The following is a 20,927-nucleotide window of genomic DNA, read 5'->3' as shown; positions in this document are numbered from 1 at the left end:
ACTTTACAACACACACGCTGTGTGTGTGTGTGTGTGTGTGTGTGTGTTTCAGGGGAAAACGTCATGCAAAATACACACAACTCAAAAGTCCACATTAATTATTGACATGTTTTTAATGAGTGTTGCCATGGATACCAGGAAGGAAAAGAGAGCAGCTGGACTTTACACACACACACACACACACACACACACACACACACACACACACACACACACACAAAGCACTGACAACAGTCTGACGTTTGGTAATAAATACTCAGATAATATTTGAACTTTGATTCGTCCAGATGATCAATCGTTTCGATCTGCAGTGGATCAAACAGTGACAGGAAGTGATCGGTGCCAGGAAGTGATCGGTGACAGGAAGTGATCGGTTCCAGCTCTTTGCTCTCGCTCACACTCGTCTGTCACAGCCTTTATGAAGGCGGTGGTGAAATGTGTCAGCAGGCGACTGTGAGCTCTGCTGAATGTTCACAGACACATCAGCAACGCTGTGTCCAAAAATGACTGAGGATGACCTCTGACCTCTGACCTCTGCCCTGAGCCCCCAGCATGCTTCATGTTTGTTAGACCTGGAGCCAACTGAACCTCTCTGATAGCGTTCCACTTTGTTTGGATTTCTGTCTGAAATATCTTCGTCTGTGGACTGGAGTCAGGAATCCTCTTCACAGCGTCACCGGACAGATGGATGGACGCCGTCTCCTCCTTTGTCCTGTTGCAGGTGTTTCTCTGTGGGCTCAGGTACCTCTGCTGCTCTCAGTGTGACTCTCACTCTTCCTCAGTTTCATCATTTGGTTTTAATTGAGATGAAGAGGGTGACCTGGACAGAAGTGGACCTGGACAGAAGAGGACCTGGACAGAAGTGGACCTGGACAGGGGTGGACCTGGTCCAGCTCTGCTCTGGACTCCTTGGACTCTTTCTGAACTCCCAGCTGTTCTTTTGTTAATCAAACAGTTTGTGATTGGTCAGAGGTGATGTCACAGTGCACTGCAGTGCATGACATCACCACATCAGACAGGAAGTGTGAGGTCACATGTTCACTCTTCCTGTAGTTTGGTTTGTTTGCATGTTCCTCTCCAGCCTGCGGCTCTTACTCCACATCCCATGATGCCTTGTGTGGATTGTGGGCGGGACTTCTGGTGTTTCCCGTCAGTGGATCAGCTCAGCGAGCGTTAGCGGTGCGCCGCAGGCGTCTCCTCACACATTTACTCTAACAAACCACAAGGAAAAACCAGCTGCCGCACCTTTAAAGGAGACCCGGAGCCGGTTAGCTTAGCTTAGCATAAAGACTGGAGGGCGGACAGCTAGCTGGCTCTGTGCGAAGCTGACAAAGAGGTCCTGACAGCAGCTCTGAAGCTCTAGCAGTGCTGCTTTAGCAGTGTCAGGTGACGTCAGGGTTGCTCCTTTGCCAGGCGGTGTTCTGTTTATTTTGTCCACCACCTGCACAGCAGCCAGCAGGAGAAGCGGTCCACGTGTTCCAGGTGTTGTACCATGTGACTGAACGAACACGGTGTTTGATGGAGTTTCATGTTGTACTAAAGAATCAGACTCTTCTTCTTTCATTTTATTACACTTTACAAACGAAACTTCAGCACTGTTAGCAGCTCATTAGCATTTAAAGTCACGTTTTAGCGCTGGAGGCACAGATTGACTGTGTGAGGAACACCGACGTCTGCACAAACGTCCATGTCAACACATCCAATAAATGCCTGTCCTTTGTCCTGATTGGCTGACAGAAGGTCGTCAGAGGGCGTGCGGCGAGATGTGAAGAGTTAGTGTCCCTGTCAGGTACGAGCAGGACTTCCTGTCATGTGAAGCAGTGAGCTTCAGAGCTGCTGTCAGGACCTCTTTGTTAGCTTCGCACAGAGCCAGCTAGCTGTCCGCCCTCCAGTCTTTATGCTAAGCTAAGCTAACCGGCTCCGGGTCTCCTTTAAAGGTGCGGCAGCTGGTTTTTCCTCGTGGTTTGTTAGAGTAAATGTGTGAGGAGACGCCTGCGGCGCACCGCTAACGCTCGCTGAGCTGATCCACTGACGGGAAACACCAGAAGTCCCGCCCACAATCCACACAAGGCATCATGGGATGTGGCGTAAGAGCCGCAGGCAAACAAACCAAACTACAGGAAGAGTGAACATGTGACCTCACACTTCCTGTCTGATGTCCAGTGGTTGAGCCTGTGGTGATGTCATGTACTGCAGTGCACTGTGACATCACCTCTGACCAATCACAAACTGTTTCAAGGTGTGTGTGTGTGTGTGCGTGTGTGTGTGTTTGTGTGTGTGTGTGTGTGTAGATGCCAATAAACTCAGAGCAAAGACACAGTCCACAGGTTCAACCCCATCTGTCTGTTTGTCTGTCTGGACACCTCAGAGACCATCATCATCATCATCACCATGGTGACGAGGCGGCAGTTAGAGCGTCCACTTCAAACACCTGTGGAGACACAGAGGACATGTTTGACCTGTCATCTGTGTGTGTGTGTGTGTGTGTGTGTGTGTGTGTGTACCTGGTCTCTCGGTGTGTACACAGACACTTGCTGCTGCAGTAGCGCCCCCCACAGGTGGTACAGGTGTAGTGGGAGGGGAAACCACAGACACAGCAGAAGTGACGGGGGGGCAGAGAGGAGGGAGGGGCCACAGCGGACAGGTAGTTAGGTTCCGGCTTCTCCGACAGGTTCTACCAATCAGAGGGCAGAGCGGGAGTCAGCTGACTGTGGACTGTCGTCCAATGAGAAAGCAGGACAGAGTGCAGCGCAGACCCACCTCCTCCTCCAGCAGCGTGGTGAAGTTCTTCCTGAAACGCTGCTTGAAGTGATCGCCCCTCGTCTTCCTCTTCTTCTTCTCTGGATGCACAGAAACAAAGAAGAAGAAGAGTCATGGGACAGTTGAGACAAACCAGGAGTCCTCCCTGTCTTCTGCCTCCTGTTTGACATCAGGACGGTCGAAGCCGTGTCTCACCTGGTTCTTCTGTCTCACTGAAGGCGGGAAGGCGGGCAGTAGGACCCGGGGGAGGGAGGGAGGACAGAGGGTCGTCCTGGAAACACAAAACAACAACCGTGACAACCTGCCTGAAGTGAAACGGCAGCGCTAACACCATCAGCCCACGTCTAAACTTAATGCACACCGTCAATGAGGACAGAAGACAAACCAGCAGAGACGCACCTGGAAGTTGTCCTTCTCCAGAGCCTCCAGCTGTCTGCTGAGTCTCCTCTGCCTGGTGGCTTCATCCAAAACTCTGCGCTGCCCAGCCTCCACCCGAGCTGACGGACACAGAAAGACAGGGACAGGCAGAGACAGGGACAGGCAGAGACAGAGACGTGGTGTTAACGTCCGTCCAGTGTGAGCTGTAGTCTGAGCACAACCTGAGACTCAAACCAAACCGCATTCTAAAACCTTGTTTCGGTCTGAGACGCTGCAGCTACAGCGACATCTGGTGGTGAACACCGCGCATGGAGCCGTTAAAAGCGCCTTTTCCAGCCCGTTACTGTCCGTGTAAATGCTGCAGGACGTGTTGACTGAACACAATCATCCCCTGGTGTTTGTCCCCTGGTGTCTCTCCCCTGGTGTCTCTCTCCTTGTGCTGTCTGTCACAGAAACGCTTCACCGGAATATGCTGCTTTCATTCGTGTTGTCGGTCTTGTTACACTCTTAATGAGTTAGCATCATGCTACACGGCTAACTGCCCTCGTTCACTGGAACACTATCATCACTCACACTCTCTCTCTCTCACTCTCTCTCTCTCTCTCACTCTCTCTCTCTCTCTCTCTCTCTCTCTCTCACGCACACACACGCCGAAATGATCGTATTCCTCTGACAGTTACTGATAAGTGACGGATATAACAAAGACAGGATTGACCGAAGCGCCGGTAAACTTCCCGTCTGTTGATTCGCTCCGGAGCGGCGAACATGAACAAACGGACAGAAAGCAAACGGAGAGTCCGTGAACGCATCACTGCGTAGAGGAGCACAGTCGCGTTTTAATGTGTAAACTGGTTAAAATGAAGATAAACCCACCGGAACCCTTCTTCTCCAGCACCATGTTGCTTGTTGTCGTCGCACTTCCTCTCTACGGCAGCCGCGGAGGCCCCAACCAAAACAGGCGAACCGCGTATTTCTTCATAAAATGCCGACAAATGAACGTCACCGCGGAGAGACGTCCGGTTATAAACATGCGCAGTTTGACCAAGTTCACATTTTCATCGTGACACAGAATGACTTCATTCCTCTCAGCTGACCTCTGATCATGTTTCCTGATGACGTCATTAATTGATCATTATGAGCAGAAGGAAGATGTAACAGTAAAGTTTCCAACATGAACTTCGTCACTTTCCACCGACACACAAATCGAACGCACCCCGTCACAGTGAAATGATTTATTCAAATCTCAAAACTTAATTCGCTCAGTCATTAACAAATAATTTAATGCAGTTTGTACAAAGCCAGAGAAAGTTGACTCCTCGTATCGTCAGGCACGCATGAAGAGAACACTGAAGGCAGCGTCGGGTGGAAACCTGGTAAGTCCAGTTCTTGATCCTCAAACTGACTCAAAACCATCGAAACAGCTCAAAAGGACAAAGACCGTGAGAGGACAAGGTGGCTTCACCCCCCGCAAGAGAAGATACTCAACTACATGAAGGAAACACAAAAAGACTGTAAAACACTACACAATGAATAAAACATGACAACAAAAACACCTTTAGTGTTTCCGTTAGTCTTCAAAGGTCAGAGTGGAGTTTCACCGAAAGACAGACATAAAAACATCTTCACACCTTTTCTCTTCACTTCAGACACATTTCTGCTCATCTGACTCATTTCTGGTGTTTCTGTATTCTCAACACACTGATCAATCAAACTATAAAACGCTCCATCTGAGCCATCTGATTGGCCAGAAACACCGAACTGCTGCCGCTGACGGCGAGAGCGCCCCCTGCTGCAGGATTGGCACAGAGGTCTGCAGCAATGTCATGAGCTGATGTCTCTCACACACACACACACACACACACACACACACACACACACACACACACTGTGTTCTTGCATAGATTCAGGTAGTGTGATTAGATAAGGCAGCGCGGTAACAAGAGACTCTTATTTTGAAAAGCCACATTTGCTTGTGTGAAGTTATTAACTGAAGATAAAGGTTAAATAGAGTCACTCTTATTCTGAAATGTCCCACGACGATCACAGCTCATCATAATGAGCCACAGGTGAAGGTGAGTCAGGTGTGAAAGCAGGTGAGGTCAATCATCCAATCAGAAATAAGGCAAACTTAAAAAAAACATGACAGTAATGAGATATGTTCTCAAACGATGCATTCAAGGTCATCACGTGTAATCCTCTATGGGGTCCATCTCTGTCAGTGATGATGAGGTCGACTACAGTTCACACACACACACACACACACACACACACACACACACACACACACACACACACACACAGATCATGTCTACGGGTCTACGAAGGACACCATGATGTATCTGGTCCCTTTGGTGGTGGGCAGACCCTCGTGGTAGTGTGTCAGGCGGCCGGGGTGCATAAAGGACCAGCCCTTCCTGGGAGACTCCACCTGACAGTCGTAACGCAGGAACCTGCAGCCTCCACCCTGACACACACACACACAGGTAGACAGGTAAACACAGTGTGACAGGTGTTTCTCTTGGCAGCATCGCAGATGTTTCCTGTTTCCATCTTGTGTGTGTGAGTGTGTGTGTGTGTGCGCACCTCGTAGTCGACGCCCTTCCTGTTCAGGGCGATGTTGATGGTGAAGGTGGACGAGTCGTGATGCGGTCGCAGAGACGGCTGCTCGTCAGGACGGTAACGCACCACAAAGTTCATGATGGCCTGGGCCTGCACACACAGAGGACAGTCACCTGAGACGCAAGACAGACTCTGCACAGACAACAGCAACTGAAACAACAACTCCTACAGGACACACACACCTTTCAGCTCTGAGACCATCAGACTGAGCGGGCAAAGCATCTCTATTTAGCTTTTTACTTTGGGGGATTAACATCACCTGGGTCAGGGAGTACTTGGGACAGGGTCTGGACTGCAGCTAGGGACAGGGTCTGGACTGTACCTTGGGACAAGGTCTGGACTGCAGCTAGGGACCGTACCTTGGGACAGGGTCTGGACCGTACCTTGGGACAGGGTCTGGACTGCAGCTAGGGACAGGGTCTGGACTGCAGCTAGGGACAGGGTCTGGACTGTACCTTGGGACAGGGTCTGGATCGTACCTTGGGACAGGGTCTGGACCGTACCTTGGGACAGGGTCTGGACCGTACCTTGGGACAGGGTCTGGACCGTACCTTGGGGTAATAGCCAGGGTAGAGTTTCTCGGTGACGGGGACGATGTACTCTTTGAGGAATTTGAGCCACTCCTTTTCAAAGCCGATCTGGTTCATGTGGATGTCCACAGTCGGGACGTTTTCATAACCACCGGCCAGACGGTCGTCCTGAAGACAAACACAGAGAGAAGACAAGGCTCACCACACTCACTTTCCCCGTCTGTGTCTCACACACAGGCGTCAGCTTACCTTGTTTGTCCCTCCGGACCACTGGCCGTGCTGCTCCATGGTCTCCACCAGGTGATCGCACATCTTCTCTGAGAAGGCTGGAAACCAGTAAACATCTGGACAGGGCTGAGATGGTCCAGATCGTTACTGAGCTGCAGACGCTACAAACCTTCATCATTTGGTTGAACACAACACCCTCATCTGAGACAGGAGGAGACGGGACCTCTCGCTCTACTGCCTCTGTTGCATTGCTCGTTAGTCCAGGTCCTGATTGGATGGTGGGTGTGTTCTTACCTGCTCCACAAAGCGCTTGTCGTTTTCAAAGATCTTGGAGTAGTTCTCATTGATGTACTTCTCCTTCCAGTCCTGCAGACAGACACACATTCAGCACGCCGTCATTCACCTGACCGTGTGTCCACGTTCGTGGGTCTGTGTGTCCGTCTCACCACTGGGTTGTCGAAGATCTGCCACATGTCCGGGTGCAGCCTGGACGTGTTGAAGTTGGACGATGCCACCAGACGACCGAACTCATCGCGGTTTGACACAAACATGAAGACCCCCTGTGGGCGCACACGCACGCACACACACACACAGCTGCAGCAGTGTACACAGCCTCACACCTTTGCAGGTGACAGTTGTCAGGTGAGATGGTGTTCAGCGTGTGTTACCTGGTCTCTGATGCTCCTGCAGAACACCATGTCAGAGTCCATCTCCTCGTCCACGTACAGGCTCACCTGGGACAGTTTGGACCGCAGCACGCTGCCTTTGATCAGGTAAGCCTGAGTGATGTATGGGACGTTCCACAGGCCACTGCACACACACACACACACACACACACACACACACACACACACACACACACACACACACAGGTAAACACACACACACACACACAGGTAAACACATTTTCCCCTCACCTGTGCTGCCAGAAAACTGTATACAGACAAGGCTGACTGTGTGTGTGTGTGTGTGTGTGTGTGTGTGTGTGTGTGTGTGTGTGTGTCTCACATCCTCTTTCCCTGGACGATCTCGATGTAGTCTTCAGATCTGGAGTAGTACCCTTCAGGACTCAAAGCGCCCCAGAAGTTACTCCACAGCTTCCCGTGTCTGGACAACATGGGCGCTATGACGGCCCTGAGACACAAGCACAGGTTAAACGACGACAGCAACAAACAGGGGACAGGTGGCGGTTAGAGCGCACGCTACACGCTGAAAGGTCACATGTGTTAGGAGACAACAATGGACCTCTGAGGGTGGGCTAACAGACGGGTCCAGCTCTGAGGTCTTCAGAGGAGGTGCCAGTGTGTAACGGTGAGGGTGTGGGACATTCAGACGGGTGTTCGTGTGTGTTTGTGAGGGCGTAGGGTGACACAGAGGTTCTGCTCGGTACTCGTGGGGGTGTGCAGTAGTACGGAGTACTTTTCAGAGTACACGGGAGGTTCCGTACTTGTTTTCCTCGATCAGTATCCTGAGCGTGTCGGCGTTGGTCAAGGCCACATCGGAGTCGATGCTGAAGTAGTAATCGCACTCTGGGTCCTTCTTACACGCCTCGCTGCGCGCACACACACACACACACACACACACACACACACACACACACACACACACACACACACGCTGTAGATGAGATCCAGTATGTTCTCAAACTTTTACATGATCTACATTCTGAGTGAGACGTCAGGCTTGACAGTGAGGCGTGTTACTGATGTGAAACAGGGAAGAGAGAGACGCGACCAATCAGACACTTTCATATCTGATTGATCAAGATCTGATTGGCTGCTGTTCTGTTTCATATCACAGTAAACTGGACGTTTTTAGTTCTCTGACTGCTGGTCGGACAAAAAGTCCAGAACCACAGGATGAGTTTCTTTAAGCTGAGTGTCATTCCATCCCATAATTAACCCAAAGCACACAGAGGATCTCCAGTGAGAACGCTGAGTTCTCGCTCACTCACACAGCCATGTTCCTGGCCTTGCTCTCCTGCAGGTTCTCCTCTGGTCCCACCAGCCGGGCGTCGGGGAACAGAGCTCTGTGACGCTGCCAGAACCTCTGGATGTGCTGCTCGTGGTACACCACCTGAACCACAGGTAGAGTTCAACAGATCAGAGCAGGTCTGTGTTCCGTCTGTGTTCGTCTGTGTTCATCTGTGTTCGTCTGTGTTCCGTCTGTGTTCGTCTGTGTTCCGTCTGTGTTCCGTCTGTGTTCCGTCTGTGTTCGTCTGTGTTCATCTGTGTTCGTCTGTGTTCCGTCTGTGTTCCGTCTGTGTTCCGTCTGTGTTCCGTCTGTGTTCTGTCTGTGTTCGTCTGTGTTCATCTGTGTCTTACGTTGTTGTGGACGAAGAGGCGGATCCTCGTCGTGGGGTAGTTGAGTGTCGTCAGTCGGTCCAGGAACTCGTCCATGAAGGGAGTGGTGTGTTCGATGAACACGGCGACGTACACCAGAGGCATCTCCTCATCCTGAACACAAAGCATTTCACACACGTTCAGGAGTCTTAAAGGACAGCAGAGTTAGAGGCTCGGCGTCATCAGGTGAGCGCGCGTACAGGTGCGTCGTTGAAGAACAGCAGGTCGTCGTCACAGATCCCGCAGCCGCTCTCAAAGGTCCACGCCGTGGGCACGTAGTTCCCCAGGTAGTTCAGCTGCAGCTGCAGAGACACAGAGACAGGAGTGTGACTGGTGTCTGGTCCACCTCACGGGCGACAGCAGCCCGCGCGCGGCCGATTGGTTCATTCAAAACTGGCACATATCTGCTCCACCAATCAGCCGCGAGAGGGACGAGTGAAACGCACAGCGGACACATGACGCCAGCCTTCAGGGGCGTCAGGTGACAGGAGGCATCACAGCGAACAGCAGCTGACTGCCACATCACATGGTGCTGGAGCAAGGCTGTGATTGGCCGGTTACCTTGGTGGGTCCGTTGCCGTGGATAATGACAGGAAGTGTGTCGTAGGCGACGTTCCTCGCTCTGACCTTTGCCCTCTCAAACTTCAGGACGACTTCATCTGACAGAGACACGTTCAGGTCACTCAGACTGAACAGAGACACACTGGTGTGTGTGTGTGTGTGTGTGTGTGGGTGTGTGTGTGTGTGTGTGTGTGTGTGTGTGCGCGCCTCACCGACGGCTCCGTTCAGGTTTTGGAAGATCCAGGAGCGATGGTCCAGAGTCATGTTGAACTTGGTCTGCAGGGACGAATCAGATCGACACATGGTGTGTTTTCTCTGGTCAGTGGAAACGATCTGAACGGTCTGCTGACGACCGATCGAACACAAACAGCTTCCTGTTGTTGTTGTTGTTGTTAATCAATCAACACGTTACCCTCTGTGTCTTGTCCAGGTAGATTCTGGTGTAGAACAGCTGGTCGTCGTCGTTGTCTTTGTACTTCCACTGCTGGACGACTGCACTGAGATCTGAGGCGAAGCCCATGAACCCTGCACGCACGCACGCACACACACACACGCACACGCACACAAGCAAGCACGCACACACACACGTAACCTCCTGTATGACGTGTGTCTCTTCTGTCGTTTTAATTAGATTTCTTACATTCAGGGTTAAAGCTTGTCTGTACTGGTTTATTGTTGAGATGACTGACAGCTCAGCGGGCTTTAAAAACGCCTTCTGGACCATAAAAGTCAGCCATGATGGATTTTTGGATCATGTGACATCTACAGGTTCAGCTGACAAACATCAAACAGGCCATAGCGCGCTAGCGATGGTCCAGCCGTCAATAATCTGCCTACGTGTCTTCAGCCTCCTGAAGCCTGCTGAGGGGACGTGTCCTCATCACTGAAGGCGGCTTAACGCCCGTCCAACTGGACACCGATGGACGTCGTCCATCACCACCCGCGGACGCGTCTTACCTCCTGAGTTGAGGTAGCGTTTCCCAGAATGCACCTCTGGGTATTTGGAGGCCAGTCTCTGGTCGGGCCAGCAGAATCCCTCAGCGGAGAAAACCACTCTGTGACCCAGGCGGGAGAACTTGAAGAGCAGCTCCTCCGGCCCCGACGCGAAGATCACGTCGTAACTGCAGAGACAAAATCAGCCAGGAAACGTGTCGTCACATGATTGGACGAAAACCAGGAAGCTTCTGGAGCACAGGGATCACATGCTGGTGTGGAAAGAAGCACAGACGATGGGCTCACTGGTGTTAACTGGTCTCTGAGCTGCTGGCTGGAAATGAAAACAGCTCAGTGCTTCACATGAACCTGTGGCTGCTCACGTCTGCCATGACACTCAATAAGAGCCTCCCTCACTCACTCACTGATTCACTCATTCATTCACTCACTCTCACTCACTGATTCATTCACTCACTCACTCACTGATTCACTCACTCACTCACTCACTCACTGATTCACTCACTCACTAATTCACTCACTGATTCACTCACTGATTCATTCACTCACTCACTGATTCATTCACTCACTCACTCACTGATTCACTCACTCACTCACTCACTGATTCACTCACTCACTGATTCACTCACTGATTCATTCACTCACTCACTCACTGATTCACTCACTCACTCTCACTCACTCACTGATTCACTCACTGATTCATTCACTCACTCACTCACTCACTGATTCACTCACTCACTCACTCACTCACTCACTAATTCACTCACTGATTCACTCACTGATTCATTCACTCACTCACTCACTGATTCACTCACTCACTCACTCACTCACTCACTTACTAATTCACTCACTGATTCACTCACTGATTCATTCACTCACTCACTCACTGATTCACTCACTCACTCACTCACTGATTCACTCACTGATTCACTCACTCACTGATTCATTCACTCACTCACTCACTGATTCACTCACTCACTCACTAATTCACTCACTGATTCACTCACTGATTCATTCGCTCACTCACTCACTCACTCACTGATTCATTCACTCACTCACTCACTCACTGATTCACTCACTCACTCGCTCACTGATTCACTCACTGATTCATTCACTCACTCACTCACTCACTGATTCACTCACTCACTCACTGATTCACTCACTGATTCATTCACTCACTCACTCGCTCACTGATTCACTCACTGATTCATTCACTCACTCACTCACTCACTGATTCACTCACTCACTCACTGATTCACTCACTCACTCACTCACTAATTCACTCACTGATTCACTCACTGATTCACTCACTGATTCATTCACTCACTCACTCACTGATTCACTCACTCACTCACTCACTCACTAATTCACTCACTGATTCACTCACTGATTCATTCACTCACTCACTCACTGATTCACTCACTCACTCACTAATTCACTCACTGATTCACTCACTGATTCACTCACTGATTCATTCGCTCACTCACTCACTCACTGATTCATTCACTCACTCACTCACTGATTCACTCACTCACTCACTCGCTCACTGATTCACTCACTGATTCATTCACTCACTCACTCACTGATTCACTCACTCACTCACTGATTCACTCACTGATTCATTCACTCACTCACTCACTCACTCGCTCACTGATTCACTCACTGATTCATTCACTCACTCACTCACTGATTCATTCACTCACTCACTCGCTCACTGATTCACTCACTGATTCATTCACTCACTCACTCACTGATTCACTCACTCACTCACTGATTCACTCACTGATTCATTCACTCACTCACTCACTCACTCGCTCACTGATTCACTCACTGATTCATTCACTCACTCACTCACTGATTCATTCACTCACTCACTCGCTCACTGATTCACTCACTGATTCATTCACTCACTCACTCACTGATTCACTCACTCACTCACTGATTCACTCACTGATTCATTCACTCACTCACTCACTCACTCGCTCACTGATTCACTCACTGATTCATTCACTCACTCACTGATTCATTCACTCACTCACTCGCTCACTGATTCACTCACTGATTCATTCACTCACTCACTCACTGATTCATTCACTGATTCACTCACTCACTCATCTGTGAACACATGTACATACAGTGTGTAAATACCAGTTCATTTTCTTACTTTTCTTCTCTCTTTATTTTTTATTCACTCTTCTCTTCATACTGCTGTTTTTACTGCTGTTATATTACTTGCTTTACTGGAATATTGAATTGAATTGAATTGAATTCATTCACTCATTCATTCATTCATTCACTCATTCCAGGTCGTGGACACAAAGCAGTGTAGGTGTGTGTGTCTCATTGAAACAAAGAGTGAACAAAGAGACGCAGAGACAAAAGACAGACACAAAGAGAAGATCTGAGGAGTGAGGACAGCTGACGTCACACACACACACACACACACACACACACACACACACACACACACACACACACACACACACACACACAGGTGGGTGTTACCTGTCGACAAACATGATGACCATGTCCTTCTTGTCAGAGTGTTTGAGCAGCTCCTTCTTCAACCATCTGACCTTCTGACCTCCACCCACAGTCCGAGCCACGTCGCCCCCCTTCCACTCCTCCCCCAGACCCAGGACCTGTACACACACCACCATCATCACCATCATCACCATCACCATCATCATCATCATCATCATCATCACCATCATCACCACCATCACCATCATCATCACCATCATCATCACCATCATCACCATAATCATCACCATCATCATCATCATCATCATCATCATCACCATCATCACCACCATCACCATCATCATCACCATCATCATCACCATCATCATCATCATCATCATCATCATCACCATCATCATCACCATCATCACCATCATCATCACCATCATCATCATCACCATCACCATCATCACCACCACCATCACCATCATCATCACCACCACCATCATCATCATCATCAGGTTCCAGGTCTGCAGCTCAGCAGATGACCTCATTGATCAGGTATTGATCAGATGACAGAGACAAACCTGTGTGTGTGTGTGTGTGTGTTACCTTCACAGTGTAGTTGAACTCTCGGGCCGTCCTCATGAAGCGGTTGAAGCCGTCAGTCTCCTCTGTTGCAGCAGTGATCACCAGCAGATTCTCTACACACACACACACACACACACACACACACACACACACACAGGTGAAGTGATCAGTGATCAGAGGTCAAGATCCTTTTCTAAAAAATGTAAACCTTTCGTAAATGTACAAAAGTACCAGAAGTAAGAGTACTCAAGATGCAGAACAGTGAGGTAACAGAGAGTACAAATACTTCAGTGAAGTAACAGAGTACAAATACTTCAGTGAAGTAACAGAGTACAAATACTTCAGTGAAGTAACAGAGAGTACAAATACCTCAGTGAAGTAGAAATCAGTATCAGAATCAGAAAAAGCTAGTATGAAGTATGATTTTACACATACGAGGAATTTGTTGTGGTGCAGTTGGTGCAGACACATCTACTAAAATAAGAGCACAAAATATAACAGTTTAAATATATATACACAAGTCTGTGTTTTGTTGTTATTTTCCGGAAACACAGTCTGTTTTTCAGAAAGAAGTCCAAGCTGAGCGTTAATGTAACACATAGAGTTGTATTTATGTCAGAGTGACAGATGAGGCAGAGGTGGAGTGTGAAGAGTGTCGGGGGGGTTCCGGGCCTTGTTGGTCAGGCTGACAGCAGACGGGAAAAAACTGTGGCGTTCTTGTGGCGTGAGGTTTTGGTCCTGATGGACCGCAGCCTCCTGCCAGAGGGGAGTGGCTCAAAGAGTTTGTGTCCGGGGTGAGAGGGATCAGCCACAATCTTTTCTGCATGCCTCAGGGTCCTGGAGGCGTACAGGTCCTGAAGAGATGGGAGATTACAGCCAATCACCTTCTCTGCAGACCGAATGACACACTGCAGTCTGCCCTTGTCCTTGGCGGTGGCAGCAGCGTACCAGACGGTGATGGAGGAGGTGAGGATGGACTCAATGATGGCTGTGTAGAAGTGCACCATCGTTGTCTTTGGCAGGCTGAATTTCTTCAGCTGCCGTAGGAAGAACATCCTCTGCTGTGCTTTCCTGATGAGGGAGCTGATGTTCGGCTCCCACTTGAGGTCCTGGGAGATGATAGTTCCCAGGAAGCGGAAAGACTCCACAGTGTCAGTAGTGGAGTCACAGAGGGTGATGGGGGCGGGTGAGGCTGAGTTCTTCCTGTAGTCCACAACCATCTCCACTGTCTTTAGAGCATTGAGCTCCAGGTTGTTCTGGTTGCACCAGGTCACCAGATGGTCAACCTCCCACCTGTAGGCGGACTCGTCGCCATCAGAGATGAGTCCGATGAGGGTGGTGTCGTCCGCAAACTTCAGGAGCTTGATGGACTGGTGACTGGAGGTGCAGCTGTTCGTGTACAGGGAGAAGAGCAGAGGAGAAAGAACACAGCCCTGGGGGGATCCGGTGCTGATGGTCTTAGCGTCGGAGAAGTGTTTCCCCAGCTTCACGCACTGTTTCCTGTCAGACAGGAAGTCTGTGATCCACCTGCAGGTGGAGTCAGGCACGCTCAGCTGGGAGAGCTTCTCCTGAAGCAGAGTTGGGATGATAGTGTTGAAGGCAGAGCTGAAATCCACAAACAGGATCCTAGCGTAGGTTCCTGTGGAGTCCAGGTGCTGGAGGATGACCCTTTAAAGTTTGGTTTAGGCTTCGGCGTCGCGGCGACGCCGTACCTACGGCGTACACCCTACGGCGTCACTGAGCATTCGTAGTTCTGCGTCGAGGGAACGCGTTGCTCCGCAATTCACCGCCAAGCCGCTAGGGGGGTGCGGCTGTGTCTTTGTATGGTTTCAGGGGGCTCTTGCTGCCGCGAAGAGGAGTTGTAGAGGTGGTCGTACTTGCGTACCTCCTCGATAATTCTTTCTTCGGCTTGGTCCAGTTTTTCTTGTAGCTGTCACCAGAGAAACTTTGAAAATGGCGGTGTTGTTGTGCTGCGACCATAGGGCTGCGACTGAACCGAAAATTACGTTCTGAACGGACCAATCACAGTCCTCGACGTTCATGTCACTACGCGTCGCGTCGACGCGTAGTCAGGATTTTTTGGAGGTGCGCGTCAGGCTACGGCGTAGGGTCCGTGTAGGGGTCTGCGTCGACGGCGTAGGTACGGCGTCGCCGCGACGCAGAAGCCTAAACCAAGCTTAAGGTGGGCATTGGTGGAGGTGACTGGAGCTGGAGCTGTTCAGAGGTGTCGTGGGGGATGGTTGCTGGACTGTCCCTTTGTCTTTCAAAGCGGCAGTAGAACTGGTTCAGGTCGTTGGCTAGGCGTCGATCGTTGATGGAGTGGGGGGCTTTAGGCTTGAAGTTAGTGATCTGCCTGAGCCCTTTCCAGACAGACGCAGAGTCGTTAGCTTGTCAGAGTACAGTCGTTTAGCCTCTTTCACCGCCTTGCTAAACTTGTACTTCGACTCTTTGTATCTGTCTTTGTCCCCACTCCTGAAGGCCTCTTCCTTTGCCAACCTTAGCTGCCTGAGTTGGGCTGTGAACCAGGGTTTGTCATTGTTGTAACTCACCCTGGTGCGTGATGGAACACAGCAGTCCTCACAGAAGCTGATGTAGGACGTCACAGCCTCCGTGTACTCGTCCAGACTGTTGGTAGCAGTCCTGAACACATCCCAGTCAGTAGAGTCCAAACACGCCTGGAGATCCTCCACAGCCTCACTGGTCCACTTCCTTGATGTCCTCACTACAGGTGTGCAGAGCTTTAGTTTCTGCCTGTACACAGGAATCAGGTGCACCATGACGTGGTCAGAGTGGCCCAGTGCAGCACGGGGGACGGCGTGATAAGCATCCCTGACGGTGGTGTAACAGTGATCCAGAATGTTCTCCTCTCTGGTCGGGCATTTGATAAACTGTCTGTATTTAGGGAGTTCGTGGGTGAGGTTACCTTTGTTAAAGTCGCCAAGGACAATAACTAAAGAGTCCGGGTTGGTCCGCTCCACACGCAGTATCTGGTCCGCGAGCATACGCTGTGCGTCCTGCACGTTGGCCTGCGGTGGGATGTAAACGGCGACCAGAATGAAGTAACAGAGAGTACAAACACTCCAGAGAAGTAACAGAGAGTACAAACACTCCAGTGAAGTAACAGAGAGTACAAACACTCCAGAGAAGTAACAGAGAGTACAAACACTCCAGAGAAGTAACAGAGAGTACAAACACTCCAGTGAAGTAACAGAGAGTACAAACACTCCAGTGAAGTAACAGAGAGTACAAACACTCCAGTGAAGTAACAGAGAGTACAAACACTCCAAACTGTCCCCTCCCTCCCTGCAGGCTTTCGAGGAATCTGGTGAGAGTGAAATTCCTCAGAAATACCTCAGAGAGGTTAAGGGTTGGGGGTGGGGGGGCACAGACGCCTCCTTGTCCTGTGTTTGTCCAGGTGTCCTCAGCCAGCTGTCCTGAGGTAACTCTCACTCATCAGCCGGTGGATGACATAAAAACGGAAAAGGGACGATGAGAAACGTTCAGTCATCGACATCTCAGTGATGAAGAAAATGATGTTTACAGGGCTGCTTTACACACACACACACACACACACACACACACAAAGACACACACACACACAGCTGTCCACACACACACAGCTGTCCACACACACACACACACGCCGCTCCATGTCCAACAGGAAATGACGCTGACTGCATGTCTCTGAATGTCTTCGTGAGACTGATTTGAAGTCAGTTTAATGTCACGTTCTCACTTTTCTCTGTTTAATTCTGTGATCTTCACAGACTGAAGACTTCTCCACGTGTACTCTGATGTCCTCCACAAACCACTGAGGACACAACGACATGGAAGCAGATCATTTCCTCCAGAAACTTCACAAACTGGGTTTAACTGGTCGATGTCAGCATCCACACCAAACAAACTGGAGACAAACGGACATGAGACACACTCAGATGTATGATGGACTGGAGACGGGACTCGGAGGTCTGGAAGGTTCCTTGAGGGCTGCTGATGTGGCCTGACTGAGTGCTACAGATGTGCTGTTCACCTTTACCTTCGGACCACACTGAACCAGACCAGGACGTCCTCACAGGAACCCCACACCTGATTTACACGAGCCTCCTCCGGCATGATGGATCAGAATCGACCGCTCCAGTACTCCAAGTGACGGTTTATTTAGCTACCACGGCGACCCAAAGCGAGGCCATTTCAATGACAAATACCGGAATAAACGTTAGTCAGTGTTGGATTGTCGCTAATTAGCCTGCAGGCTAAAGTTGGAGGGGTCTAATGTTTGGGTCAGGACGGGTACAACTTCAGAAACTCTCAGTCAACGTTAATTCCTGAGTATATGCCGCAGCTGGACCCGTTAAAAACACGTAAAAGTGAATAACTGTGTAATTAGCAACAGTTAGCTACGAGACCCGCAGCCAGGCAGCTCCAGCGGTACAGGGCGGTCCGCCTGGCCGGGCAGGGGACCCTCCAGAGCGGCCTTACCTGGAGAGATCCTCCGCTGTTCGGCAGACACGAAGCTCAGGAGGAAAGCGAGAGCAAGCAGGCAGAAAAGACGACGGGAAGACATGTCTGCTGTGTAAAGTCCCGTTAACGGCTCTGCTCTGGGTGTAAACCGTCACTTTATTCCTCTATTTCTCTCCTGGTCTTCACTCCATCAGCTTTCCTATTTGCCTCTCGCACTGCTTTCAAATCTCGCGATAAGCCTCATTCCCAACTTGTGGGAAGATGTCAACAGAAACCAGAAAAAAAACTTCCCTCTCGTTCGTCAACTGTCAGCCAATGAGAAGCACAATAGTCGACTGACGGGGTCACTGAGCAATGAGCGCGCCGAAGCGGCTGGCCGAGAGCCAATCAGAGGAGGACAAATGGAAAAGAGTGGGCGTTAACTTTTTTTCCCTCTTTTCGTGGCCTGAAGCTCCAGAAAGTTCGCGAAAATGGAGAAAGTGAATCTGTGCCACGTCTGAAGCATTCCTGAGAGAGAGAGAGGGAGAGAGAGAGAGAGAGAGAGAGAGAGAGAGAGAGAGAGAGAGACATTGATCAAAGCACGAAGAATAGAAAGCGGTAACAACACATAAAACCGACGCATTTTTTTGGAGTTAAGTCAAAAATATTTTTCTAATTGAATTTTATCACAGTTCTTCACAGTGTGGACAGGTTCTGTCAAATCTTATGACATAAATACGAAAGTACAACAAACAGACAAAATAAATAACTTTTGAGCAACAAAATAAACCGCATACAAATAAAAAAAAGTCAAATTTTAATTAAAATCAAAATTTTTAAAAGCAAATTTATCAATGAATGAGTAAATATGGTCAGCACGTGCTATGGCTACAAACGCCACGTCACAGCGGAAGTGAAGTCTCGAGCACGTCCCGCCCCTTGTCGCATGTTGCCATAGTTACAGAACAACGGGACCTACGGATTGAAGCCGTGAAGACAGCAGATGATGGAGAGACAGACGTACTTCACTCCCGCCGAGGTGGCCGCTCATAACACCGCTGCCGACCTGTGGGTGTCGTTCCTGGGCAAAGTGTGTGACCTAAGCCCGCTGATGAAGCGGCACAAAGGTGAGCGGCCAGCAGGTGAGGGACATACGGCGGTTCCCTGAGGACAGGAACGTGTCCCCTGTGACTGTTGTCCTCTTCTGTCTGACCTCATCGTTCGTGTCAGAGCAGGATTTTACTGTTTTGGTTCTGGATGATGATTTTCTCCATGAAGCTAAAGTGACACCTTCACGTCACGTCACGTCACGTCACGTCATGTTGGATGAACTCTGCACGAGTTGTGAGTGTAAAGATAGATGTGGTGGAGGAGAAGTAGAAAGTATCATGAAAATAAAACCTGAGTAAAGTACAAGTACCTCAAATGTGTACAATATGTGAGTAAATGTACTTAGTTACCTTCCAGCAGTGGAAACCCACCCTGCTTCAAAGAAAGTCACCTTTAAAGAGCAGCACGGTGACCGAGAAGGTTTACTCTAGGTTCACTTTATTTTATTATTTGATGCCGTCAATCAATTGATCAGCATCCAATCCTGTGCTTTGATTGGTGGTGGGCGGGGCTACTGGCTGTGAAATTGAGAATAACTGCTGGGAAGCGACTGGATAAACGTCTACTGTGTACACAGAGATGTTGAGCAGGTGTTTGCGTGCAGGTGACGCCCTCCTGCTGCCCATCATGGAGTGTGCAGGACAGGACATCAGCAGCTGGTTTGACCCTGAAACCAAAGATGTGAGCGCCGATCACACCAACCAACCAATCAGTGAGCAGCTGTCAGCTCCTCTCCTGGTTTACCTGCAGCGTGTCCTGTGTCCTCAGGTCCTGAAATACGTGGATCCACTGACGAACTGTGTGAGGTACTACACCCCCAGGGGGCGCTTCCTACACGTCCCCCCCTCCGGCCCACGCTCCGACTGGGCCAGCGACATCGGCCGGCCCTGGTGGAAGGACGAACGCTACGAGGTGGGACATCTGTCTGCGAAAACCAGGTGGATACGAGTCATCAACACGCTGACGTCACAGGAGCAGCGGCTGCAGGTGAGCAGTTCACACACACCTCACCTGCTCGCTGTACACTGGAAGCTACACCTGTAGCTCCACCCACCAGGTCATGAAAAACGGCAAAGTCTGTTAAAGTCTTTTAACGCCTTTCAGTCCATCAGGAACTGATTCAGAATGAACGAAACGCGAGCTAAAGCTAAGCTAGCACTGCTTCACGCTGTCCTGATGATCTGGTGCTGCTTCACCTGCCAGTCAAGCTCCCCTTCACAATAAAAGACAGGGTCACTGCTACTGGAAGCACAATTTGCCTTCAAAATAAAGCAAGTTGTTTAATCCTGACTTGAGTTCTGCGCAGAGCCTTCGAACATCACACCTGAAGAGGTGTGACCTGTTAAAGTCTCACTGACTCGGTCACATCCCGCAGCCTCAGAGGCGGACACTGAGCCGTGGGATGATGGATTCTCTGCTGCTGTTCCTCAGGTGTGCTCAGAGGAGACTCTGGCTGAGATCCGCCAGCGTTACCTGCGCTACAACTCTCATGCCTGCAGCTACACCTGGAAACACGACGGAGCGAGCCTGGACATGAGCAGGACGCTCAGCGAGAACAACGTCCTCGACGACCACCACGAGCTCCAACAGCTGCGCCTGGACCCCGACCTCTTCACCCCCGCCCTCCTCCTCCACTTCAACGATGACCTCAGCGAGGGGTGACCTCTGACCTCATGGAGGGCGGCGCCCCGAGGTCGCAGAGGTCACCTGTGCGGCCGCGTGTTGGCGTGATGATCACATGAGATGATTAGAAGGAACGTTTGATTCGTACTGTCAGAGCAGCTTTAAGATATTAATTTATTTATTAATCGCCCTTAAGGGACATTAGTGAAGACTGAGTGATTTTAAATTAAAACTGATTTGAAAGTTTGTCCAACAAACGAGGTTCAGTGTTTTTCCTTCCAATCAAACGCTTCCTTCGATATGTGTGCAGCTGATCATTGATTGATCGGTG

General features: G+C 50.0%; 3 protein-coding genes across 4 annotated transcripts in view; 1 reads left to right on the top strand and 2 right to left on the bottom strand.

Moving 5' to 3' along the window:
• Positions 1-94: 94 nt before the first annotated feature.
• znhit1 (zinc finger, HIT-type containing 1) lies at positions 95-4,259 on the bottom strand. The gene is made up of 6 exons (XM_076724664.1): positions 4,012-4,259; positions 3,160-3,257; positions 2,956-3,031; positions 2,761-2,840; positions 2,505-2,674; positions 95-2,431 (listed from the first exon to the last, which is right to left on the bottom strand). The coding sequence occupies exons 1-6, from the start codon at positions 4,034-4,036 to the stop codon at positions 2,410-2,412; spliced, it is 471 nt and encodes a 156-aa protein (XP_076580779.1). The 5' UTR covers positions 4,037-4,259; the 3' UTR covers positions 95-2,409.
• A 107-nt stretch (positions 4,260-4,366) lies between these two features.
• On the bottom strand, positions 4,367-18,124 carry plod3 (procollagen-lysine, 2-oxoglutarate 5-dioxygenase 3). 2 transcript variants are annotated; one of them, XM_076724654.1, is made up of 19 exons: positions 17,903-18,124; positions 13,445-13,536; positions 12,875-13,011; positions 10,376-10,539; positions 9,831-9,943; positions 9,631-9,694; positions 9,419-9,516; positions 9,058-9,159; positions 8,840-8,971; positions 8,470-8,591; positions 7,963-8,067; positions 7,524-7,649; positions 7,184-7,325; positions 6,962-7,075; positions 6,810-6,881; positions 6,537-6,641; positions 6,309-6,455; positions 5,722-5,847; positions 4,367-5,602 (listed from the first exon to the last, which is right to left on the bottom strand). In XM_076724654.1, the coding sequence occupies exons 1-19, from the start codon at positions 17,985-17,987 to the stop codon at positions 5,447-5,449; spliced, it is 2,202 nt and encodes a 733-aa protein (XP_076580769.1). In that variant the 5' UTR covers positions 17,988-18,124; the 3' UTR covers positions 4,367-5,446. The 2 variants fall into 2 exon arrangements, with proteins under 2 accessions (XP_076580769.1, XP_076580770.1); XM_076724655.1 differs by lacking the exon at positions 17,903-18,124 and adding an exon at positions 16,775-16,944.
• Positions 18,125-18,819: 695 nt separating this feature from the next.
• The window catches only part of cyb5d1 (cytochrome b5 domain containing 1), a 2,519-nt gene continuing 411 nt past the window's right edge, over positions 18,820-20,927 (top strand). Inside the window, exons 1-4 of the mRNA XM_076724663.1 lie at positions 18,820-18,990; positions 19,578-19,654; positions 19,742-19,960; positions 20,405-20,927. The exon at positions 20,405-20,927 is cut by the window's right edge and continues 411 nt beyond it. Coding sequence (XP_076580778.1) covers positions 18,867-18,990; positions 19,578-19,654; positions 19,742-19,960; positions 20,405-20,635 — 651 coding nt within the window. The 5' untranslated portion in view covers positions 18,820-18,866 and the 3' untranslated portion in view covers positions 20,636-20,927. The remainder of the gene's footprint in view (positions 18,991-19,577; positions 19,655-19,741; positions 19,961-20,404) is intronic.

This window comes from Chaetodon auriga, chromosome 24 (genome assembly GCF_051107435.1).
Source record: "Chaetodon auriga isolate fChaAug3 chromosome 24, fChaAug3.hap1, whole genome shotgun sequence".
In the NCBI taxonomy this organism is placed as follows: Eukaryota; Metazoa; Chordata; class Actinopteri; order Chaetodontiformes; family Chaetodontidae; genus Chaetodon; species Chaetodon auriga.
Note: the sequence above shows the minus strand (reverse complement) of the source record. Positions and strands in the feature narration are given on the sequence as shown.